The 27,189-nt window shown below is 37.8% G+C and overlaps 1 protein-coding gene across 1 annotated transcript in view; it reads left to right on the top strand.

The window, feature by feature from the left end:
- The window catches only part of CATSPERB (cation channel sperm associated auxiliary subunit beta), a 109,946-nt gene extending 83,405 nt beyond the window's left edge, over nt 1-26,541 (top strand). The window contains 9 exon segments of the mRNA XM_044231233.1: nt 6,072-6,401; nt 9,475-9,614; nt 11,476-11,673; nt 12,462-12,572; nt 16,702-16,812; nt 18,164-18,299; nt 20,516-20,616; nt 21,307-21,381; nt 26,326-26,541. Coding sequence (XP_044087168.1) covers nt 6,072-6,401; nt 9,475-9,614; nt 11,476-11,673; nt 12,462-12,572; nt 16,702-16,812; nt 18,164-18,299; nt 20,516-20,616; nt 21,307-21,381; nt 26,326-26,541 — 1,418 coding nt within the window.
- The last annotated feature ends 648 nt before the right edge of the window (nt 26,542-27,189 follow it).

Genomic DNA, 27,189 nt, shown 5'->3' with positions numbered 1-27,189 from the left:
AAAACAAACAAGAGGCAGTACTGACTGCCAGGGACCTAATCAATACAGACATTAGTAAGATGTCAGAAATAGAGTTCAGAATGACAGTTATAAAGTTACTAACTGTGTTTGAAAAAAGCATAGAAGATGCTAGAGATTCCCTTTCTGGAGAAATAAAAGAACTAAAATCTAACCAAGTCAAAATCAAAAGGGCTATTAATGGGGTGCAGTAAAAAATGGAGGCTCTAACTCCTAGGATAAATGAGGCAGAAGAAAGAATCAGTAATAAAGAAGATCAGATGATGGAGAATAAAGAGTCTGAGAAAAAGAGAGATAAGCAACTACTGGATCATGAGGGGAGAATTCAAGAGATAAGTGATATCATAAGATGAAACAATATTAGAATAATTGGGATCCCAGAAGAAGAAGAGAGGGGCAGAAGGTATACTGGAGCAAATTATAGCTAAGATCTTCCCAATTTGGAGAGGGAATCAGGCATCAAAATCCAGCAAACCTCAAAATCAATAACGATCGGTCAACACCCCATCATCTAATAGTAAAACTTACAAGTCTCAAAGACAAAGAGAAAATCCCAATAGCATCTCAGGACAAGAGGTCTGTAACCTACAAAGGTAGAAATATTAGATTGGCAACAGACTTATCCACAGAGACCTGGCAGGCCAGAAGGGACTGGCCTTATATATTCAGAGCACTAAATGAGAAAAATATGCAGCCAAGAATATTATATCCAGCTAGGCTGTCATTGAAAATAGGTGAAAAAATAAAAAGTTCCCAGGACAAACAAAAACTAAAAAAATTTGCAAAGACCAAATCAGCTCTATAGGAAATACTGAAATGGGTCCTCTAAGCAAAGAGAGAGCCTAAAAGTAACAGATGAGAAAGGAGCAGAGACAATATACAGTAAATCACCTTACAGGCAATACAATGGCACTAAATTCATATCTTTCAATAGTTACCCTGAGTGTAAATGGGCTAAATACCCCAATCAAAAGACACAGGGTGCCAGAATGGATAAAAAACAAGACCCATCAATATGCTGTCTAGAGGAGACTCATTTTAGACCCAAAGACACCAACAGATTGAAAGTGAAGGGCTGGAAAACCACTTATCCTAATGGCCATCAAAAGAAAGCTGGGATGGCAATCCTTATATCACTCAAATTAGATTTTAAACCAAAGACTATAATAAGAGATGAGGAAGGACACTTTATTATACTTAAAGGATCTATCCAACAGGAAGATCTAAGAATTTAAAATATCTATCCCTAACATGGGAGCAGCCAATTATATAAGCCAATTAATAATAAAGCCAAAGAAACACATCAACAATAATACAATAATAGTAGGGGACTTGAACACCTTCTTCACTGAAAAGGACAGACATCTAAGCAAAAGATCAACAAGAAAATAGAGGCTTTAAATGACACAATGAACCAGATGGACTTCACAGATATACTCAGAACATTCCATCCCAAAGCAACAGAATACATATTCTCCTCTAGTGCACATGGAACATTCTCCAGAATAGATCACACCGTGGGTCACAAATCAGGTCTCATCAGGTACCAAAAGATTGGGATAATTCCCTGCATATTTTTGGACCACAACACTTTGAAACTAGATCTCAACCACAAGAGGAAAGTTGGAAAGAATGCAAATACATGGAAGCTAAAGAGCATCTTACCAAAGAATGAATGGGTCAACCAGGAAATTAAAGAAGAATTTCTAAAAAGTCATGGAAACAAATTAAAATGAAAATATAACTGTTCAGGGGGCTCCTGGGTGGCTCAGTGGGTTAAGCCTGTGCCTTCAGCTCAAGTCATGGTCTCAGGGTCCTGGGATTGAGCCCCGCATCAGGCTCTCTGCTCAGCAGGGAGCCTGCTTCCCTTCCTCTCTCTCTCTGCCTGCCTCTCTGCCTACTTGTGGTCTCTGTCTTCAAATAAATAAAATCTTTTAAAAATATCTATATATATATATATAACTGTTCAAAATTTGGGACACAGCAAAGGCCATCCTAAGAAGAAAGTATATAGAGATACAAGCCTTTCTCAAGAAAGAAGAAAGGTCTCAAATACACAACCTAACCCAACACCTAAAGCAGCTGGAGAAAGAACAGGCAAAGAAAGCCTAAACCAGCAGGAGAAGAGAAATACAAAGATCAGAGCAGAAATTGATGCAATAGAAACCAAAAGAACAGTAGAACAGATTAATAAAAGTAGGAGCTGGTCTTTTGAAAGAACTAATAAGATTGATAAACCCCTGGCGAGACTTATCAGAAAGAAAAGAGAAAGGACCCAAATTAATATAATTAGTGACGAGCCACCCAGTCGCCCAGGACCCAAAATAATAAAATCACGGATGAATAGGCGAGATCACAACCAACAGCAAAGAAATACAATTATAAGAACATATTATGAGCAATTATATGTCAGCAAATTAGACAATCTGGAAGAAATGGATGCATTCCTAGAGACATATGAACTACCAAAACTGAACCAGGAAGAAATAGAAAACCTGAACAAATTGAAACAGTAATAAAATTGAAACAGTAATAAAAAATCTCCCAACAAACAAGAGACTGGGACCAGATGGCTTCCCAGGGGAATTCTACCAAACATTTAAAGGAGAATTAACTCCTATTCTCCTGAAACTGTTCCAAAAAATAGAAATGGAAGGAAACCTTCCAAACTCATTCTGTGAGGCCAGCATTACCTTGATCCCAAAACCAGACAAAGACCCCATCAAAAAAGAATTACAAACCAGTATCCCTGATGAACATGGATTCTCATCAAAATATATTCTCACCAAAATACTAGTCAATAGGATCCAACAGTACATTAAAATGATTATTCAGCAGGACCAAGTGGGATTTATTCCTGGGATGCAAGGTTGGTTCAACATCTGCAAATCAATCAATGTGATACAATACATTTAAAAAAATAACAAGAACTATATGATATTCTCAACAGATGCAGAAAAAGCATTTGACAAAGTACAGCAAAACTTTAATCAAAACTCTTCACATTTTAGGGATAAGAAGGTACATACATCAATATCATCAAAGCCATCTATGAAAACCCCACAGTGAATATCATTCTCAATGCGGAAAAAATGAGAGCTTTTCCCCTAAAGTCAGGAACACAGCAGGAATGTCCATTATCACCACTGCTATTCAACAAAGTACTAGAAGTCTTAGCCTCAGCAATCAGACAACAAAAAGAAATAAAAGGCATCCAAATCAGCAAAGAAGAAGTCAAACTCTCAGTCTTTGCAGATGAAATGATTCTTTATCATATCAAGCCCAAAGTCTTCACCCCAAAACATCTAGAAATCATACATGAATTCAGTGAAGTGTCGGGATATAAAATCAATGCAGAAAAATCAGTTGCATTTCTATACACCAACAACAAGACAGAAGAAAGGGAAATTAAGAAGTTGATCTCATTTACAATTGGACCCAAAACCATAAGATACCTAGGAATGAATCTAACCAAAGAGGCAAAGAATCTGTACTCAGAAAACTATAGAATACTCATGAAAGAAATTGAAGAAGCACAAAGAAATGGAAAAACATTCCATGCTCATGGATCAGAAGAAATATTATGAAACTTTCTATGCTACTTAGAGCAATCCACACATTTAATGCAATCCCTATCAAAATACCATCAACTTTTTTCAAAGAAATGGAACAATCCTAAAATTTGTATAAAACCAGAAAAGAACCCAAATAGCCAGAAGAATGTTGAAAAAGAAAACCAAAGCTAGTGGCATCACAATTCCATAATCAAACTTTATTGCAAAGCTATAATCATCAAGACAGTGTGGTACTGGCACAAAACCAGATGCATAGATCAATGGAATGGAATAGAGAACCCAGAAGTAGACCCTCAATTCTATGGTCAACTAATCAACAAAGCAAGAAAGAATGTCCAATGGAAAAAGACAGTCACTTCAACAAACGATGTTGGGAAAATTGGACAGCAACATGCAGAAGACTGAAACTAGACCATTTCCTTACACCACACACAAAAATATACTCAAAATGGGTGAAAGACCTCAGTGTGACATAGGAATCCATCAAAATCCTTGAGGACAACACAGGCAGCAACTTCTTCAACCTCAGCTGTAGCAACTTCTTTCTAGACATATAGCCAAAGGCAAGGGAAGCAAAGACAAAAATGAACTTTTGGGACTTCATCAAGATAAAAAGTTTTGCACAGCAAAGGAAACAGTCAACAAAACCAAAAGACAACCAACAGAATGGGAAAAGATATTTGCAAATGACATATCAGATAAAGGGCTAGTATCCAAAATCTATAAAGAACATATCCAACACAACAACCAAAGAACAAATAATTCAGTCAAGAAATGAACAGAAAACATGGACAGACATTTCTGCAAAGAAGACATCCAGATGGCCAACAGACACATGAGAAAGTGAGCCACATCACTCAGCACCAAGGAAATACAAATCAAAATCACAGTGAGATACCACCCCACACTAGTAAGAATGGCTAAATTAACAAGTTGGGAAGCAATAGGTGTTGGTAAGGATGCAGAGACAGGGGAACCCTCCTGCACTGTTGGGGGGAAAACAAGCTGGTGCAGCCACTCTGGAAAACAGTATAGAGGGTCCTCAAAAAGTTAAAAATAGAGCTACCCTGCAACCCAGCAATTGCACTACTGGGTATTCACCCCAAAGATACAAATGTAGTGATCTGAAGGGGCAGGTGCACCCCAATGTTTATAACAGCAATGTCCACAATAGTCAAACTATGGAAAGAGCCCAGATGCCCATCAACAGATGAATGGATAAAGAAAATGTGGTATATTTATATCTATCTATATATCTGTGTATATATCTATATCTATCTATATATCTATGTGTGTGTATATGTATATATGAATATTACACAACCATCAAAAAACCCCCAAAACCTTGCCATTTGCAATGACATGGATGGAACTAGAGGGTATTATGCTAAGCATAACAAGCGAATCAGAGAAAGACAATTATCATATGATCTCACTGATATGAGGAATTTGAGAAACAAGAGAGAGGATCATAGGGGAAGTGAGGGGAAAGATGAAAAAAGATGAAACCAGAGAGGGAGAAAAACCATAAGAGATTTTTAATCTCAGAAAACAAACTGAGGGTTGCTGCAGGGGGAGGGGGTTGGGGTATGAGGTAACTAGGTGATGGACACTGGGGAGGGTATGTGCTTTGGTGAACACTGTGAATTGTGGAAGACTGATGAATCACAGACCGGTACCTCTACAAAAATTAATACATTGTATGTTAATAAAAAAAATAATAAAGTGGGAGAAATTAGAGCATGCATACACAACAAAGGGAACAATGAGGGTCTCTTCTGACTACTTCTGTTGATTTTTTCAGAATGAGGAGAACATTGGTGTGCTGGTATCTTTCCTGAGGTATCAAAGACATTTGAATGTGGTGACCTCCCCTTCCTTGAAACAGCCTTCTTATGGATTCTCTCACATCATCTTATGTGGGGATGTTCCTCACAGTCCTACCCTAAAGTCTAGTTCTTTTAAATCTTCATGCCCTTCCTAAACAATCAATTATTCATCTACTCAACAAATATTTGTTGAGCAGCTTCTATATAATAGGCAGACCTTTAGGTCCTGGGGAAACACTGGCTATATTATCCTTCTCTTTATGTTATCCTTCTCTCTACATTATCCTTCTCTTAGAATCACAATAAAGATTCTAAGTTATTAAGGTTCTTGGTAGTTCTAAAGTAAAGAAATCAGCTTTCTTATACTTACTTACCGCTACAAAGGTGTCTTTTTTTTTTTTTCCCTGCAGGGGATTTTAGGGAACTAGTTTAATAATAAAGGTTTAAGAATACGTTTGTATTTAACATATTTGTGATATACTTTCTACAAAATAATTTGAATTCTAACCTCAAATCTGGCCAGTGTGTTCCCTGGTTAAGACCACAGTTTAAAAACTCAAATAATGTTTTCATCAGTTCTGTCCACCAGAATGCTTGAATAACATTGGCTATTTTATTTTACAATAAATTATTCCTTTTTTAGCCCTAGGTACTAATGCCTCATTTCAAGACCTGGATGAAGAGAAGACTGTGGTGATTCCTGGTCATAGCAGCTTCCTGATAACAAGCATTTTAGATGATAAGAATGCTTTAGCCATTGCTACCATGCCTGACAGAATACTCAACAATATGATAATCCCAAAAGACTCCTGGTTCTTACACAACTTCGGGCACAGAAATGGACGAATGTGGTCTATATATGCAAAACCATGCAATTATTGGTTTCAACAGGATCATTCCCTATTCCTCAATGTCCTGAAATACATTGATCTGGGGAAATCTTACACTTTCAAAGTTAAGGTTATACCTAATACAGAAGGTAAGTTTTTTTTTACTGGGAAACATCAAAAGGAGATGTTGTTATTCTTGAGTGTGAAATATACTCTTTGGTATGTCCATTATTTTTGGCTTACATGGTAGCTGACATTCCGTTAATAATGGTATTAGCTTCTAATTATTGAACACTTACTATGTTCTTAGGCTCTGTACTAAATTATTTTTATGTATTTTTTCACTTAATACTTACAACAACTCAAAAAGGATAGATTTTAATTCTCATTTATAAATGAGAAAAATGATGTTAAGTTAGCAGCCCAAGTTTACACAGGATTTTAGTTTAGGTTTTTGCTGTCCTCTGAAAAGAAACCTGTTTAGTTACTTTGGTATTTTTGTAGTTATTTCAAGTATTTATTTTGAGCCCAAAAATGGCTTTTAAATAGTATTCTATTTTTCCCATTTTCCATGGCATTTATTTATTACAAAAATGAAATTAAACTTCCTAAAGATGAAGGAGAAATGGCATAAAGGAAAATAAAACAATAATTTTGGCCAATAACTGAGCTAGAAAGAGGAAAGAAAGATGAAGGGAAGGGGGACTGGGGAGAGAAGAAAATTCTGTCACCAAAATGAAGAGGGAACTCAAAGCCAAAGAAATTAGCTACTTTGTGACTCCCTGAAAGATGTGAGACTTAGATATGGGCCATGTTGGCAGAGGGATGGATTTTAATACCCAACTGTTGGCAGAATATAATTTGTGGTAGGAGGCTGGAACCAAAACCAGTAAGTAAAACTGGGAGCTTAAATTATGAAAAGGGGATTATGAAAACTATATCTTCCAGCCCTAAGAGGGAGCTCAGGGAATTACCATCTCCATGAGACCCAAAGTGGGAAAAAAGGATCTCCTATAAAAACCGCAAACTCCAGGACTGTGTAACGCCTAGAGGCAACACACCAATTGTAGAAATCCCAAGCTGAGAAGTAATTTTAATGCATGCGCCCCAGCTTAAGCAAGCATAAAACCCTTTGTAGGAATATTTCCATAGTCCAGGGAACACAGACTTCCATGGAAAAATAGATCTCCATCGATCATGAATTGAGGAAAACATTTTAAAACCATGTAACCAAATGACCTAACAAAAGAAAAGAGAACTTGATTTTTATTTTCATTTTATTTATTTACTTACTTACTTATAAAGTAGACTCCACACCCAGCATGGGACCCAAAGTAGGACTTGAACTCATGACCCAAGGTACAGAAACAACCTAAGTGTTGGTTGATGGATGAATGGATAAAGAAAATGTGTATGTGTGTGGGTGGGTGTGTGTGTGTGTGTGAGAGAGAGAGAGAGAGAGAGGGCATGGATTATTATTAAGCCATAAAAAAGAAGAAAATTCTGCCATTTGCAGCAACATGGATGAACCTGGAGTATATGGAAAGTCAAATGAGCCACAGAGAGATCGATAAGTACGGTATCATCTCACTCAGATATGGAATCTAATTTTTAAAAAGTCTAACTCACAGAACTAGAGGGTAGAATAAATGTTAGTTGCCAGGGGTTAGGGAGTAGAAAAAATGGACAGATGTTGGTCAGTGGAATACAAGCTTCTTGTTGTAAAATGAGTAAGTTCTGGGAATGTAACATAGGCCAAGGGGCCCATAGTTAATAATACTGAATCAGAGGTACCTGAGTGGCTCAGTTGGTTAAGCTTTTGACTCTCGATTTTGGCTCAGGTCATGATCTCAGGGTCCTGAGATGGAGGATCATGAGATTGAGACCCTCTTTGGGCTCTGTGCTAGGTGTGGAGGTTGCTTAAGATTCTCTCACTCTCAGGGCGCCTGGGTGGCTCAGTGGGTTAAGCCGCTGCCTTCAGCTCAGGTCATGATCTCAGGGTTGGGATCGAGTCCCCCATCCGGCTCTGTGCTCAGTGGGGAGCCTGCTTCCCTCTCTCTCTCTTTGCCTGCCTCTCTGTCTACTTGTGATTTCTTTCTGTCAAATAAATAAGTAAAATCTTTAAAAAAAAAAAAAAGATTCTCTCGCTCTCTTTTTCCCTCTCTCCCCATGTTCTCTCAAAATAGTAATAGTAATAGTAATAGTAATATAATAATACTGTATTGTATACTTGAAATTTGCTGAGAGAGTAGATCTTATATGTTCCCACACACACACACAAGGTAACTGTGAGTTTGTGAATGTTAATTAAATTATGATCATTTCACAGTGTGTGTATATATAGACATATATATATGAAATCATCACGCTATACTCTCTTCATATATATATATATACACACATATATATATATATATAGTTTTCTTCGTCAGTCATACCTCAGTACAGTTGAGGTGGAGGGTGGGTAACCTCGGCCCCCTCCGCAGGTCCAGGTAGATCAGAATCTGCATTTTGACAGAAATATAGTTTTGGAAGCACTAGCCAGCTCACTCTGGTTTAAAGGAAACTGCTGTCCATGAGTCTCCAGGCAAATCATTTCCTACCTCTCAGTCCTGGTTTGCTGATTAGTAAAGATGGCAGAAAGACTACACAGTCTGTCAAATATCTTATTCTAGTAAATTTCTGAGTATGGAGCAATTGCAGGCAGGTGGCCTACAGGTAGAAACTGGCCTGATGATAGGTCTCCTTTTGTCTTGGCCACAGTGGGCTGATAGCTCTTGAAACTGAGCTGACATCCTTCAGTTTCTTTCTTTTTTAGTTATTTTTATTGTGTTAGTCACCATATAGTTTCTTCACTGAGCCATGCAGCTCAGTGTGATTGGTACTGTCCAAGTGACCTTTCCATGCATTTGAGACCTTGGCTGAAGAATGAGAAATGGAGGTGAGCAATATTTCTGGGAGAAAATATTTGTGAAGTTAAATTTTTCTAGGTACCATCAAGCTTAACTTTCTGTGAATTCCTAATTATAGCTGTAGCCATTATGAAGCCTTCATAATAGATTCTGTACATGTTCTAGAATCCTGATTAGCTAGTCATTATGAAATTGTTTAAAATTTCCATGAGTTTTTTCTTTTTTAGTTCCCAGATTTTTTTTCCAGATTTTTTTTAAGTATAACTGACATACGATGATTTAATTTTAACCTTTAGCTTTGTTTCCATAGGTGTTCGAACACTGAAAATACCACCACTGAACGTCATTGTTGGAAATGCAAATCTGCTGGAAGTTAAAAGTGAAGGCTCTTTTGATGATAGTGAGAGTTACATAATGAAAATTTCTGCAGCTAGCAAAGCTTTGCGTCAAGTAAGATTTTCTTTCATTACAAAAAAGTTCATTAATTATGGAAAACTTAGCATATAAGCTAAGAGAAAGAAGAGGAAATTACACATAATCCTACCTCTCAAGAATGATTAAGCACTTCTAACATTTGGGGAATTACAAAAAAGGCTGTATAGCATTACAGGGGACACCTGTTAAGTTAAGCTTCTGCCTTCAGCTCCTGTCATGATCCCGGGATCCTGGGATCCAGCCTGGGGTGGATCTCTTCTCCCTCTGCCTGCCACTCCCCCTGCTTGTACTTTCATGCTCTCTCTCTCTGTCTCTCTCTGAAAATAAATAAAATCTTAGCATTATGGAACAGAGGCTCAATGAGTGAGGTTTGGACAAGACTGACTGGTACAGATCTTAATTCTGGAGCTGTCTGTGAACTTGGGAAGGCTGCTTTACTATGGCTAAGTTTCCTTATCTACAAAATGAAGATGAAAATGATAATACCTTCTTTACAGGGTGGTGTATGAGAATTCACCGTGATCATTCAAGTAAGACATCTAAATGTCTGGCACATGGAAAATCTCAATCACTATGAACTAACTACTTTTCTTTCCTTTTTTCCCTAAAACTGGGAAAGCATTGTAAATGCCCTTAAAACATTTACCCCTTTCACTTAACTATATGATTTAATCCTTTTGATTCACTGAGTATTTTTTCTACATATCCCCAAATTGTCTTTCTCATGAAGACTTTCAGCTATAGACCAAAGTGGAATTTCCATACTTAATACTCAAATGAGTCAAGACTTTGCTACTCTTGTTTTATCATCCTCCTCCCACCTTTTGGCTTTTGTTTTGAGTTATTTTAGAGTGAAAGCAAACATCATGTCATTTCACTCTTTATGGGATTCAGTTTAAAACTAAAAACTAAAAAATATGTGCATTATCTCTCATGTAACCATTATCATGCCACTGTTGTTCCTAAAACTTTTTTTTTTTTTTTTGGTATCCAACAAAACCTAGTCCATAATCAAATTTACCGAATTTTCTCAAAAATATTTTTATAGTTGTTTGCGTTGAATTAGGAGCCAAACAAGACTCACATGGTATGTGATTATATTTTCTCAAGTGTCTTAGGTACCAGTCCGTTTTCATCACTTGCCATTGAATTGTAGAAATCAGATCAGCTGTGTTATAGAATGTCCAACATTTGGGATTCTTATGTTTGCTTCCTTGTCTCTTATTTAATTTGTGCCTCTCCTACCTCCAACCACATTTCCTTTAATAGTAGAATCCTGCATCGATGATGGTTCAATGTGTTTTGGTAAAAAATTAGAAAAACATATATATCATTTTTAATGAGTACAGAGTATGGGGATAGAGGTACCAAGATCTACAACATCATCACAGTTATTAGTATTTCTACATTAAAAATGTTTTTATTTATTTGTTTTGAGAGAGACACCAAGAGAGCATGAGTGAGGGGAGGGGCAGAGGGAGACAGAGAGGGACAAGCAGACTCCCCACTGAGTGCAGATCCTGATGTGGGGGTTAATCCCCTTTCTCTGCGCTGTTTCTTATATTCCGCATATGAGTGAAACTATGTGATAATTACCTTTCTCAGACTGACTTATTTCACTCAGCATAATACCCTCCAGTTCCTTTCTGATGGCTGAGTACTATTCCATTGTATGTATATGCCATGTCTTCTTTATCCATTCACCTGTTGATGGACATCTAAGTTCTTTCCATCATTTGACTATTGTTGACATGGCTGCTATAAACACTGGGGGGCAGGTGCCCCTTCAGATCACTACACCCATAACCAGCAAGGAAATTGAAGCAGTGATTTAACAACTCCTTTGAATAACCTTCATTTCTTTGGATGTCCTCAGGGTTCAACGTCATTGGCATTAGTTGTCTGGGGGGCATCCATTGAGTGTTTAGTCACCACAGTCGTGCCAATGATGAAAAACAGCTGTAGTTATCTCAAATCTATGCATCACATCCCTAGTAAACTTATCCCACTGGAAGACTGGATTAGTGGTGTTCATAAAGACAGTCAAGGTTTCAACATGATCAAAACTTTGCCGGTAAGAAACCTAAGTGGATTGTTTTAAGGGTACCTGTGATATGTTACTTTTGTGTGATTGGCTGGCCATCCCGTCTTAGCATTTCTTTCCTGACATGCACAAAACATTCCAGTTATTGGTCAATCTTCCTGTCATCTTGAGGATGTGACAATTATTTCTAAAAGGCCAACATGTCCTGAAATAATGACTTTTCCTGGTAACTCAGTCTCACCATTTTAAAAATTATTTTATGCTGTATTATGGGGACGTAATCTTGGGGCTTTTGTGCTATATACAGTTATCTGCCATTATGTTGACCTGTCCTGGTTCCATCTTACTGGTTCCATTTTGGTGTAGTTGCCATTTTAATCTCTGCCTTGTCAGAGTCTGTGACACTTTAAAAAAACATGTATTATTATTCTTTGCTGATGAACTTATTACTTAAGATTTTCTCTGTGTCAAAAAACCCAACTGACCAAACTTGAAGATTTATTTACTAAATATATCACTAAGACTTTTTATGAGGTGTTGAAACTTTCTTGCACTTCCTTTTGGTCGCTATTTTACATACTAAAAAATTTTTCACTTATTTACAAGTTCCAAACAATTATATTGCCATGGGCTAAGGTTGTTGAAAGCCCAGAAAAATAAGGTATAGGGAGTACAGGAAGAATAGAAATTTACTCTACTGCCTGGAACTAAAAATGAAATATTTGCTTTGAATGCTTTTTCTGAAAATCAAGATTTTTAAGTTAAAGACTTAGTAAATAATTATTAATTACTTGTTTTCTTTGCTTAATCACTTACAGATAAATTACAGACCCCCATCTAATATGGGAATTGCCATACCACTCACAGACAATTTTTACCATGCAGATCCCAGCAAACCGATACCAAGAAATCTATTTCCTACGTCAAAGGTAAATAATTTTTGAATGTACAGACTGTACTTATTTGAATTCAAGAAATCATTCTGTGAAATGACAGATGGACCTAGCTGCAGGGATTCAATGAGAAGATTCATTTAAAACAATGTTCCATCTACCCTGATATGTCAGCATTTATTACTACTTGTACTACCCTGTTCCTCCTTCTCCTCTTTTAGCCCCCCTCCTTTTTTTTTTTTTTAAGATTTTATTTATTTATTTATTTATTTAAGAGAGACACAAAGAGAGCATGAATGGGGAAGGGGCAGGAGGAGAGGGAAAGGGAGAAGCAGACTCTCATGGAGCAGGGACCCTGATGTGGAGCTCAATCTCAGGACCCTGAGATCATGACCTGACCCAAAGTCAGAGGCCTAACCAACTGAACCAGCCAGGTGCCCCATTAGCTGCCCCCCAACCCCCACCCTTACTGCTATTTCTGGATGTGGTTTTGGAGCTAAGAACTCAATAAACAGAATGCTTCTCCTGACCTCTCCCTGGTTTCTCTTTGGATTTCAAAGGGGATTAGTGGGGTAAGAGTATCTTTTCTCAGATGAAGGGAGCCCCCAGACCCATCTCACATGTCTAGCCCAGTGAAACAAATGGTGCCCTAAAGGAAAGAAGACTATTTGATCCAACAGAGTGCATTTAAGCTCCTACCAAGGTTCTGCCTAGAAAACAACCAAACCCAGCAGCCCTCTGTCTCTCTGGAATGTGGAGTGAACAAGATAGAAAGAATAGAAACCATGAGGTTGAGAGGAAGAGTACGTGATGGGGTAGTTTCTTGAGGAAACCTCACAGATACCTGTGGAATCTCTCTCCAGAAGAACACAGCTGCCTGTCTGTAGACATACACAAACAGACATTCACACCCCTTCCATGTGCATATGCATTGTGTATCTACACACATACATATGCAAAGACATAAAATGCTTGTTTCTTTTGTTCTAAACTCTTGTCATTCCATGTAATTCAGAACAAAAGCCAAATTCTCACCGTGGTCTATCAGGTCTTTCATGACTTGGCCTTGGCATTCCATCTGACCTGATTTCCCCTGAGGTTAATTGCTCTAGCCACACTGGCCTCCATGCAGTTCTTCAAATATGCCAGACGTATTTCAAGCTCAGGGCCTCTGCAGCCAAAGGTATTAATCTGGAATGCTCCTCTTCCAGATAGCTCATGGCGCATTCTGTCACTGTCTTCGGGTCTTTGCTTAAATGTCACCATCATTGTGAGGCCTGCCTTGACCACGCTATTTAAAATTGGAAGCCCCACACCCAGTGGTACCCACTGCCTGTCCCCCTTCTCTCCTTTATTTTTCTTCAGTGCACTTATTACAATTTTCCAGATTTTACTCATTTGCTTTATTTATTGTGTTTCATAATTCAAGGTGGTGGTGGTTATTTTGAAATCTATTTTACTCTCTACTGCATCTTTCATACCCAGCATAGTGCCAGCCACAAGAGTGTGGCAAATACAGAACTTGGACAGTGAAAGCTGCAAAACATAGCTGAAGAAGTTAAAGGGGAACTAAGTGTGAGAAAGATCCCATGTTCATGACTGGAAGACTTAATATTCTTACAGGGGCCATACTCCCCAAATTGACTTACAGATGAAAGGCATTCCCTATTGAAATTCCAAATGCCTTTTTTGCATGAATATAAAAGCTGATTTTGAAATTCATAAGGAATTTCAAGAGACTCTGAACAGCCAAAACCATCTTGAAAAAAGAAAACAAAGTGTGGGAGAACCCCCATTTCCTAGTTTCAAAATTTACTATAAAGCTATGGTAATCAAACCAGTGTGATAATGGCACAAGGATAGACATACATATCCATGGAATAGAATTGAGAATCCAGAAATAAACCCAAACATCTGTGGTTAACTGAGTTTTGACACTTGAGCCAAGACCACTCGAAGGAGAGAGAGAAGGTTTTTAACAAATGGTGCCATGACAACTGAATGAATACCTACATTGAATAGGATGAATTTGATCACCTATCTTACACCAGATGCAAAAATTAACCTAAGACGGATTGAAAACCTAAACGTAAGAGCTAAAACACAAAACTCTCTTATGGTTGTATAAGTGTATACCTTTGTCTCTTTGGTAAGGTGATGATTTGTTAACTATGGCCCTAAAGTGCAAGCAACAACAGAGAAATAAATAAATTTTAACTCCATCAAAATTAAAAACTTTTGTGCATGGGTGAAAGGACACTGTTGAAGGCGCCTGGGTGGTTCAGTGGGTTAAAGCCTCTGCCTTTGGCTCAGGTCATGATCTCAGGGTCCTGGGATCGAGTCCCGCATCAGGCTCTCTGCTCAGCAGGGAACCTGCTTCCTTCTCTCTCTCTGCCTGCCTCTCTGCCTACTTATGATCTCTCTCTGTCAAATAAATAAATAAAATCTTTAAAAAAAAAAAAAAAGAAAGGACACTGTTGAGAAAATTAAAAGATACTCACTGAATGGGAAACAATATTTGCAGTTCATTTATCTGATAAGGATCTAGTATCCAGATTCTCTCAAGATCTCTTACAATTCCACAACCAGGAGACAAACCACCCAGTCAGACATAGATGAAGTCTCTGAGTAGGGAGTCCTCCGAAAAAGATACACAGATGGCCAAGAAGCCCATGAACAATGTTTGATTAGTTAGTCCTTATGTAAATGTAGATCAAAATCACAATGAGATACCACACCTCGCCCATTTGGATGCCTGTAATAACCTTTTTAATGGAAAATGACAAATGTTGGTGAAAATGTGGAAAAATTGGAACTCTCATCAATTGCTGAGGAGGATAAGATATGGGCAGCTGTTGTGGCAAACATTTTGGCAGGTCTTCAGAAATTAAACATACAGAATTATTCTAAGGCCCAGCAATTTTACTCTTGGATATACATCTCCCCCTGCCAAATTGAAAATGTATGTTCAAACAGAAAATTTATACCAGCGTTATTGGTAATAGCCAAAGAGGGGAAACAACCAAATATCCATTAACTGATGAATGCATAAACAAAATAGGCAATAGCCCCACAATGGAATATTACTCAGTCATAAAGAGGAATGGAGTATTGCCATATTCCACAGCATGGGTGAACCTCAAAAACAATATTTGAACAAAAGAAAACAGACACAAAAAGCTATATTGTATATTTCCACTTATGTAAGATGTCTGGAATAGGAAAATTCATAGAGATAGAAAATAGAATGATTAGATGGGCTGGGGGGAGGGGGAAATGAAGAGTAACTATTCTTTTCAAGATTTTATTCTTAAGTAATCTCTACATCTAACATGGGGCTTGAACTCACAACCCTGAGGTCAAGAGTCTCATGTTCCTCCAACTAAGCCAAGCAGGAGTAACTATTAATATGTACAGGGTTTCTGTTTGGGGCGATAACAGTGTTCTGGAATTAGACAGTTGTGATGATTAAACAGCATTGCAAATGTACAAAAACTCACCAAATTGTACATTCAAAAATGGTTTAAATGGTACATTTTATCTCAATAAAAGGAAGAAGAGAAAAAAGAAGCTGGGGGGAGGGATGGTAATCCTTTAAAAAAAAAAGTAAAAGGAAGAATAACATTTAAAACAAATAGAGCTGATTATCAAAATCAAAAGCCAATCTCTAGCAAGAGTGATCAAATAAAAAATGAATGACAAATGGACAGTTATAATGGAGATTTTAAATTATTAGTGAACTAATGAATGCCACGAAGAAGGGCAAGCCTGAAACAGTAGACTTGGAGAGGGTTCCATCAAGTCCACAGCCCCATCACATCACATCTGCTGCTTCTAGGTCTCTGTCTTCATGCCTGTGATGGGAGGGATCCAGAACAGGAAGTCTCATGGTCCTGATGTGCTGCCTTCAGAATAACACAGACTTTGAAGGTCCAATACATGTTAAACATCAACCTGGCAAGCAGCTGATACTTGAGTTCAAATTACCAAGCAAGAAAACAAAATTCAGAAATACTGTACTTTTAGTCCATTACCAAAGGAATTTTCCCCCTCTTAACTTCTCAGGGATTTTTCTCATTCGGGAGACAAGTATCTAGCGAACATTTACTCAATCTGCAGAAATCCTGCCGCACAAAAAGCAAGTCAACCTGTATTCTCTTTGCAGAGATCTGGTAAATTCAAACAGTGCGCTAACATGTCTACTCGGGAGGAGTGTAATTGCACAAATGATCAGAAGTTTTCACATGCTGTTGCTTTCTCAGATTGCAGAGAAAAGGTAAGGTCATTTTTAATTGCCTGAAGACAAAGTACTTTCAATTAATATAAGATTCTGAAGTGTGCATTTTGATTCGATATGAAAATTAAGATGTGGAAGTGATGTCTTATTATGACATAGAACTAAACAGGACAGGCTAGGAAGATCTGGATTTAAATGTCCCTAAACAAGGTAATGAACCACCTTTGCAAAACAGAATAATACATGCACCATGCTGCCCATTTCACAGCATTCTTATAAAGACACCCTAAACAATTTGTAACCTGTCATACACTACACTAGATTACAATGGATACAGATTCATTCAAAAATTATTGAGTATCTAATGTGTATCAGTACTGGGAATATAGAAGTCGAAGTCCTTGTAACTGAGGAGCTTGGTTTGGGAGTAGTGACAAAATAGAAGACAGTATAGTATGTTGGTTAAGAGAATGGGTTCTGTGTCATATATTTAAGCATTCAAAGATGTGTCAGATGGATATTGGTGTTTGCATTCACTAAATTAAATGCACTTAATATAACTTTCAAGTAGGTCTTTTTCAAGGCCTTGTAAGACTATATCATAACATTATAGAGTCTCTCTCTCTATATATATAGTCTCTCTATATAGACTCTCTCTCTCTGGGTCTATATATCTATAGAAAGAGATATGTATACATTTATCTATAGGTATCTCTCTCTCTTCTGTAGATCTATCTATATATTTATCTTTATGTAAAGATAAAATCATTTAATACCATATCGAGCACAGCATTAGCAGTGAATTATGAGGATTGTTACATATACCCCTATAATTCTCCCCTCACTGAATTATAATAATATTTCTTGGGCATTTGCTATCTACTAAACACTGCTCTAAGTGTTTTCCATGATTTGTCTCATTAATTTTGAGGCACAGACAGGCCAGGTAGTTTGTCGAAGATCGCATCATTAATATGTGGGAAAGCTGCATTTGAACTCTGACCCCAGAGCCCAAGCTTCAGGAGTGTGGCTGAGAGATCATGGCTGGCCGGGAGAGAGGTGGGAGGGAGGTGGGCAAGATCCAATTCACGCGCTGCCCTGTGAGATACCAATTATCCAACAAAGTTTGAATACCGTCACAACAAATTCCTGAAAGGGCCAAAAAAAAGTTACAAATTTTGTTACCACAATGTTTGTGTATTACTTTGGGAGTTCATGCTCACTCTCCTATAAGACAGATTGTTTTTCATGTGCTGAGGAGGCAGGAACCCTAAGAGGCACATGTCATTTAGAATGGCCAAACTCTTAGAGAAAGGTACCTATTCACTCTTTACGAGGAAATGAAATTAGTCTTGAGTTTTGACATTCATTCTTGGAATTTGAATTTTAGGTTCCTCGTTTTAAGTTTCCAGTTACACAATATCCAATTTCTTTGGAAATTTACAGTGAGGATGGACATATCCCAGTGGAAACTCCATATCTGGTTACTGTGACTGAAGTGAATAGCAGAGAAAACTGGAAACTAAGTAGGGTTTGCTTTCTTGTATGGTTATTTTGTCATACAATTAATGTTGTTATTACCCAGGTAAGTGGCTTATAAAACCTGTTTATGCAAGAAGCAGCCAAGAGTTGGACGCCTAAATGACTGAGCCACCCAGGCACCCCTCTTTGGAGAAGAATTTGAATCGACTGGCACATTGCTGTTCACTCTCCTACTCTTGTCTCCCATATATTTCATTATTACTTTCTGTGCCCTGGATTTCACGGCATGAAAGCTATTTTTGAACAATCTGAACCATAAAACATTTGAAAGCCATTTTGTAGATGAGTAGCAAAAATGATAGAATCTGTGCTACATGTTGGTCTAGTTGTCTCTTTAGACTGCTTTTGCAATGCTACAGAGGAAGTTCTAAAATGTATGGCCAGATAGCCTATAAAACCTGTCTTCTAGGGGCACCAGGCTGGCTCAGTCCAAAGAGCATACGATCTCAGGGTCATGAATTCAAGTTTTACTTTGGGTATAGAAATTACTGAAATAAATAAAACTTGAAAGAGAGAGAGAGAGAGAGAGAATCTACCTCCTAATTTTACAATCCAAGTTTCTTCAAAATTCTATGGTAAAATAATTTAAAAGATGCAGAATTTTTTAAAAAATAAGAAAAATGAGGGGCACCTGGCTGGCTCAGTCAGTAGAACATGTGACTCTTGATTTTGAGGTTATAAGTTTGAACCCCACAGTGGGAGTAGAGCTTACTTAAAAGTAAAATCTTTGGGGCACCTGGGTGGCTCAGTTGGTTAAACATCTGACTCTTGATCTCAGCTTAGGTTTTGATCTTGGGTCATGAACTCAAGCCCCAAGTCTGGCTCCATGCTGGACATGTAGCCTACTAAAAAAAAATAAGAAGAAGAATGATTAATAAATAAACAAATAAAATTTTTAATAAAAGAAAAATGCAATTTACCACAATTCAATTTTACCTTGAATATTCAACTCTATCCTGTACATTTTATGTATGTAAACACTTTGATGAAATTGTTCAATCAGGACATAGATAAATACATAGATACAATTAAATGAAATTTTGATCAGCCATTAATATGTTACCAAGTATCCAGACACTGGATATTCAGTGAGTTTTACTCTACTCACTATATGCATCCTTGAAATGAAAATCTAGCAAAGAAAACTACTAAATATTTTGTTTTAACTAACATCCCAATTTTCTGTGGTGTGCAGGAGCCTAATGTTACCAGCTTTTGAGCACTGACTGTCAAATATTCAAACATTTCATGTACTGATTGTTAAGCCATTAGTAGCTTGCAATTAGCCATGGCGAGACTATTAACTCCACAGAAATTGGTAAATGCTACTATCAGAGCTCTTTCCCCTGTAGATCTCCTGTACCATTATACCACTGCAATTGTTAATCCCCACATTATATATCTGGTCTTAGAAAGAATTGTAAGAAAGGCAAGAATACATGATCACTCTTTTAGAAAAGATTTACCCATGAGAGACTATGGACTCTGAAAAACAATCTGAGGGGTTTGAAGTGGCGGGGGGGTGGGAGGTTGGGGTACCAGGTGGTGGGTATTATAGAGGGCACAGCTTGCATGGAGCACTGAGTGTGGTGAAAAAATAATGAATAATGTTTTTCTGAAAATAAATAAATTGAAAAAAAAAAGAAAAGATTTAAATGATCCTATTATGAAAGTTTTCTGTTACCTTATTGAAAATTATTTAGCAACGTCTAAGGTTGAATTATCTCTTTGCCAAAGATAGAAAGTATGTGCAGGTTAGGACTGGTCAAGAGCATGCAGCTGGAAGGAAAGGTCAGCCTGAATGAGTGCACAAGCAGGAGGGGGGAAGGGGTAGAGGGAGAGAGAGAATCTTCAGCAGGTTCCAGGCCCAGCTCGGAGCCCAGTGTGGGGTTAGATCTCACAATCCTGAGGTCATGACCTGAGCTGAAATCAAGAGTCACACACTTCACTGACTGAGGCACCCATGCGCCCCACAGGTCTTGTCCTTCTTGACAACGTCCCTGAGGAGATGAAATGTTAGCTATAAGGCCTAACATTTCCTAAATATATTTTCTATATAGTCAAAGCAAACCAAAAGTCTGGGATAACTTAGCCATGTTGCAGAGTGAAATCCTTTATTATACCTTGATTACATAGCACATTTTATGCAAAATGTGAAAATAACATAAGCGTGCTTAAAATACACTTCATGTACTTTTAGAACACAGTGTACCAGCAAACGTGAAGAAGTTGAAAAATTACTTAGAACACCGTCTTAATGCTCCAGTATATAATCCTTTAGGCCTCAACTTAAGTATAAAGGTGAGTTGACAGCACTTTTGTTTTTCCTGTTTTGAGCTGAAATAAAACATACATGTCTAAACTAAGATTGGCTTAAGTTTTAAAGTCTAAGTGTCCATCAATGGTAGAAACTGTATCTTTAAAATATATGGAGGGTATTTATTTTTCCTCTCTTTCTCTTGATATTATTATTTCTAAAGGTATCTGAAAGTTGAATTTAACATTAACTTACTATTTTTGGAGCTGGTAGGCAAAACTAATGATTATTTTTAAGGTGGAGCAGAAAGGGCATTTTCAAAATTTAGGGACTAAAACGGGTTTGGTATCCTTCATCTGGACAAACACAGGTATGTCTTCCAGTTCCAGCTGTCTATAAGAACACATGAAGCCGATATAATCCAGGTAATTGTTGCAAAAGTCAGTAAAAACAAGTGGACGTAGCAAAACCATGAATACGAAGATTAGTCCAAATTATTTGTCCAGGCCATGTTAGGTTTTATGTTTATGTTTCTTTATTCTAAAAAGAAATTTCAGCCATTGTCCTTCTTCCTCCATTTTTATTTTGATACACGAAGTAGATGCCCAAGAGCCTTAGGAAGGAAATTGGATTTTTCTATGCAACACCTATAGGGAGAGTGGCTCCACTGTGTATTTTAGCATAAAGGAAACTTCGTTCTGTGTTGCTACTGAGCAGGTGTGTTTTTTCCACAGGGCTCTGAGCTTTTTCACTTCAGAGTGTCCGTAGTTCCGGGAGTCACTTTTTGTAACTTAGTTGAAGAATTTCAGGTACAGTAAATGCATAAGGTACTGATGGGATGATGGCTGGGGAAGTCACATGACAAGTGTCTGCAAGAGACACGAAAGAGGAAAATGGTGTAATTTGTGTGATGGACAAGGCCTGGAGACAGGGGATGCTGGAGAACAGGGATGACATTGTCAGTAATGATGAAGGTAGTGTGTGTGACACGTAGCAGGACCCATCAACAGTGGGAAAAATTTAGAAAGTGCCTGTATTTGTTTATGTTCTCTCTCCATCTTCCGTTTTTAACTCTGTTTTCAGACTTTTACCACCTCTTCTCTCATGTCATGTCCCCAAAGAAACATATGTCTGTAGCATTTTAGTTTCCATTACAATCTTCCTGACTATCTTCATTGTTCATTGAATTCATTGTTAAAAGCTATCAAGATCCGAGATTTGGAAACCAAAATCAATCTCCCTGAATTACCACATGATGTGCAATAATTCAATTATGCTTCTTCATATAATGACATTTGCTACCTGTGGGGGAGATGGGGTGAGAAGGAATGAGGATTTGATTAAATTGATTAATGACTCACTCACTCATTATCAAATACTGATACCACATTATCAAAAATAAAATCTCTCTCTCTCCCCCTTCCTCCTTTCCTTCCTCTTTCCCTCTCCCTCTCCTTCCTATTTCCCCACCCCTCTCCTTTCTCTATCCTGACCCTGCCCTAAGGCCAGCCCCAGTAATGGATCCATGCTGCTGTAAATGTGTTCCAGTTAACTAACTGGAATTTAAATAAAAACTTAAAAAATAAAATAAAATAAAACTGGTGAAAATAGTCTTTCAAAAAATAAACAAAAGAAAAAAAAAAGCATAGCAAAGACTTCAAAATAAACCTGCAATATAAATACCACTTCAGTTCTGGAATAACCCCTGAGTAACACAGGAACCAGAAAGACACAAGAGCACAGCCAAAGTTTTGAAAACTGAACTGACACTGGAGCCACCACAGAGAGTAAAGCGTAATTTGATCCGAACTCAACCAGTGTGGCCAGCTGCTAAAACAAATAAAAACCCCAACGTTTTCCAGAGAATTCTTAATAGGACTCAGAGTCTCACAACAGAAACATCTTAAATGTCCAGGATAAAATCCAAAATTACTTAATATGCCAATAACTAAGAAACTATAATCAATCCTCAAAAGAAAAGACCATAAGCAACTGATGGCAAATGAACTGATCAGACAGACAGATGTCTTAAAACCAGCCATGATAACCAGGTTCTGTGAGGTAAAAGTAAACACTTTTGAAATGACTGAAGAGGGAAAGGGAAGAATTCTCAACAGAGAAATGGGAAGCTATAAAAAAGAACCAAATGGAGGTTTTAGAACTGGAAAATACAATATTTAAAATTTAAAAATCACTGGATAGACTTGCTAGTGGAAGAAATATGCAGAGGAAAAAAAAATTAGTGAATTTGAAAGCAAAACACTCTGAAAAAAAAAGACTTTTAAAAAAGAATGGCCTCAGGGAGCAATGTGACAGTATCAAAAGTCTGCCATTTATGTCCCCAGAGTCCATGAAGGACAAGAAAAAGGGAGTGATGCATAAAAAAGAAGGAGTTGGAAGGAGAGGAGGAGAAGAGGGAGAAGGGGGAGGTACCGGAGGAGAGGGAGGTGGGGGAGGAGTCCGAGGTGGGGAGAGAAGGGAGGTAAAGGGGGAGGGGAGGGAGAAGAGAGAGGAAGGAGAAGGAAAAGAAGAAGAGGAAATAAAGGCTGAAAATGTCCCAAATTTGGTGAAGACACAAATTTACATATTTAAGAAGCTTAGTGAATCCAGAGGAAGATATAGAGATTCTGCCTAAATATACCATAATCAAACTATTAACAATCAAAGATAAAGAAAAAAATCTTGAAAGCAGCCAAAACAATAGCAACAACAAAGCCATGTAAGTAAACAATAATTTGGATGACTGCTGATTTTTCCTCAGAAACCATGGAAGCTAGAAGAAAGTGGCCTGACATCTTTAATATACCACGAACAGGGGTTGGGTGTAGAGGAAGGACTGCCAATCCAGAATTCTGTATCCAGTGAAACTATCCTTCAGGGATGAAGGAAAAATGAAAGCATTCTTAGATGAAGGAAACCTAAGATAATTCACTGTTGGCAGAACTTCTCTTTTTAAAAAAAATACATAAAGAAGTTCTTCAAGGATGAAAGAAAGTGTTAACAGAAGGACACAAAGCTTCAGGAATGAAGGAGGAACCACTAAAATGAATAAAAGAAAGATAGGAAGTGATTGTACAGTGAACGAAGGAAGAGAATCATTAGGAAAGAGTAGAAAAAGGATGTAAGTTTCTTGGGACTGTTGACACCTGCCTTTGAAAGTAGCCTGAAACAATGGAGATTTTTGTGTACCTTAAAAGACATTATTGGGATAATTGACAAAATTTGAATAATGTCTGTAGATTAGAGAACAGCATTGTCTCAGTGTTAATGCCTTGATAGTGGTAATTACACTGTGGCTATTTAAGTGAATTCTCTGTGTTTAAGATACACAAAATGAAGTACTTTGGCAGTAAAGTGACATTGTGTCTAGAAGACACTCTTCTATGATTCTGGGATTTAACTTTTTTAGACACGGTGTGGAATATTTGGATAGTCAAAGAAGATTAGAAGGGAAACGTGAGGAAAAACTGTTTTCAAGAATTTTAGAGGTGGTAGTTTAGCTGGTGAATATGGAATTCAGAGGTGATACAGGTTTCTACTCTTAAAAAGTAATGACAGCTTAACTGAACAAATGAGATGTTTCTAATGTCTGGTAAGGTGACTAAAATTTTATTTTATGTAAAAAAAAATGGGTAAGGAAGGCATTCTGGGTTGAGAGACAGAAGCAGCAAAGACACAGTTAAGAGAAAGCATAAAGCTTATCTCTTAAGTGGCTTCGAAGTATGCATTTGGCTGGGATGGAAGGTTCTGTACAATAAAGTAGGCTGGTTAGGGTCAAACTGTAGGAGAAGTTAGAGGTCATTAACTTTAGAATGTTCCTGTCAGCAAGAAGAAGCTATTAAACATTTTTGAAAAAAGGTGTTCAGGGATGAAGACATGATCTACAACAGCCCAGTCAGAATGAATCACAGGAGTTTTGCTCCAAATGCCAGGACGTGGGTTTCTTGATGATAATGAAAAAAAAACAGCTTATAGACCCAGGAACTGCTGTCAGCCATGAGGACTGTGGGGACTAAGAGGAGAGATATCTAAACAAAAAGATGGAAACAAAACCCAAATAGACTTGATTACAATGAGTTACTTCCTCTGGCTCTTTCCAACTTCAGCACAGAAAAGAAATTTCACTTTTGTGATTACATGTAGCATACAATTGTCTCTCTCAGTGGTTGCAAATGGATTAGATGTTTCTTAACAAAGCTAATTATCCAAGCTCTTCTGATAGTCTGGCTTAAAAGGAAGATTTTTGTTAATATGTAGTACCATCCTGAAGACCACAAGTACGATCCTGAATATCACATTCAATATCTAACATTTTCTATCAAATTCCCAATAATTCCAGTACCGCTGGGCACACACCATTGGCTGTGCCGTACACCAGGAGATGGCTAAGCCAGCTGATCCATTACTGTGCAGGTACTCATCTGCCCAGCTGGGAAAAACAGTTTCTCCCCACTTTCCACACCATTTGGCCAGAATCACCCTTTCAATTCTGCTACTTATAACATCCCACTTCTGGCACCAGTTCCATATGGTCAAAATTCTTTTCATTACAAATAAAGCAGCCTCATTTTTTTTTAAAAAGTGTTTTATAGACAGACAGGTGTCTTACAAAGATGAATCTGGCAGTGTTATTATGTCAACATGGATTGACAGCACAGAGAGTGGGCTGAGTGACTTGTTTATATAAAGTGAGGTAATAAAGCTCACGGAAGCAGTATTAAAAATGGAATGGAAAGAATGAATCTCAGAGAAATTATGAAAGAATCGATGGCATAGAAGGGCTGGTCCTCAGAAAAAGCATACCTCCTCTGGATGCTGGGAGGATGGTGGTACCTTTAACTTGAGCTCTATCTTTTTTAAAAATTTAATTTAATTAATCAATTAATTAATTATTAACTTGAGCTATATCTTAAAGCAGTTTAATGATCCTTAGCATTTCTCCACATTTGCCACTGCCCTATTTCCACTCATCTCTCCTTTCTTCTACTTCAAAATGTGATGTAGCTTCCTACTTCACAGAGAAAACCTAAGTCACTCGTCTCGAACCATCTTACTTCCTATATACCCACCACTTGTAGAGTTAATGGAAATGGCACCCTGCCTTGCCTCTAGTCTCTGAGAAAAAGATACCTCCATGCCCCTCTGTCCACAATCCTGTCTCTCTTCTAGGCACTTGTTTTTATTAGTTATCAATTCAGGTATAGGAAGAATTTTGAATCTACAGAAGTTTCCCTATGCTAGCACATAGGGGATTTTCTAAAAAGATGACAGCTTAAAAGAGGACTTGCTTATTCCCTCTCCCTGGAATGCCTGTTCTTCTCCTTGTCTTCTGGGAACCCCTTACTCTTCAAGACCCAGTTCAGGAAGTGCATTCCCCGGTCACCCTGGGCAGTTGGCAGGCATTTCCTGTTTTCCCACAGAACTCTGTCCCTTCCTCGTAATTGAATACAGAGCATTTTCCTGCAGTGTAAGTATCCTGCAGACCCCTGGGGTTAAAGACCTAGGACAATAGAATTTATATTCTGTATTGTGTGCAAATGTGTACTTGCCAGATTGTCCAGAGATGGGTTCTAGGTTTTGTGGATGCTGAATGTCTGTATGTATCTGAGCAGAAGTTTGCTAATTTGATTAACAGTATCTCCACTGTTACAGAGATCCTATAAAATTCAGTGTCTCAAAAAAAAAAAAAAAAAAATCAGTGTCTCAAATGACTAGATCCAGGAAGCTAAAAGACTGTGCTTTTTCTGTTGCAGATTTATGTTGACGAAGTTCCATTGCCATTTCCAGGACACACACTGATAGCTGTTGCAGCGGCTGTGGTGCTGGGGGGACTAATTTTTACAGCATTTATGTTCCAGATACGTAACATCCACCCAAGTGGTATATGCCAAAAATTTATGGCAAGGAACAAAGTGAACGTATCAAATTTGAGCATCAATCAGGTGGCTCATAGGTGAAAATCTGAATAGTGAACCAATGATAATCACAATCTTCTCTTAATGTGCTGGTTTGACAGGACAATTCCTGGAACAATATTTAAAAGTGAATATAAAAACAAGACAAACAGGATCACCATTTATAACTCAAATTGCTATTTGTCAATGCATTTTCCATCCTATTTTCCTATTTTTAATATGTGGAAAATTTCTTCTGTTAATGCTTGCATGGAAGATTTTCCTTGAGGTTTTTACAAAACTATAAAATGTTAAACATCTCTGTGTGGAATTTGCTTCTGTAGTTTTTAGCTTTTATTGACTGGAGTCCGTTGTGTGGGATCAGGACACCCGAGCCTTGCTCTGTTGGAGAAGGAGCATGAGTAAAATGCAGCCACACCAGGGAAAGGCAGGTGGGGAGAAGGCCCAGCTGCAGGGGCACTAGCAAAGCTTCATGGGAATGAAAGAGAAAGCCATCTGGGTTTCTTGAAGCTCAACTTCAAAACAGATAGTAGTACCTAAAAAGAGGGAAATGTGACCCCCCATTATGGGGGTGTTGGAAGAACACTGGGCAAGGTATTTGTTTACAAACCTATGCACAAGTGTGTGGAATTGCAAAAGATGTACCTCTGTGTGTTCTCTCCGAGCCATTCCCAAATAGTCATTCTCTCCACCATTCCCAAA

Source organism: Neovison vison, chromosome 13, assembly GCF_020171115.1.
Source record: "Neovison vison isolate M4711 chromosome 13, ASM_NN_V1, whole genome shotgun sequence".
NCBI classification, from domain to species: Eukaryota; Metazoa; Chordata; class Mammalia; order Carnivora; family Mustelidae; genus Neogale; species Neogale vison.
This window is presented reverse-complemented; position numbering and strand designations above follow the sequence as displayed.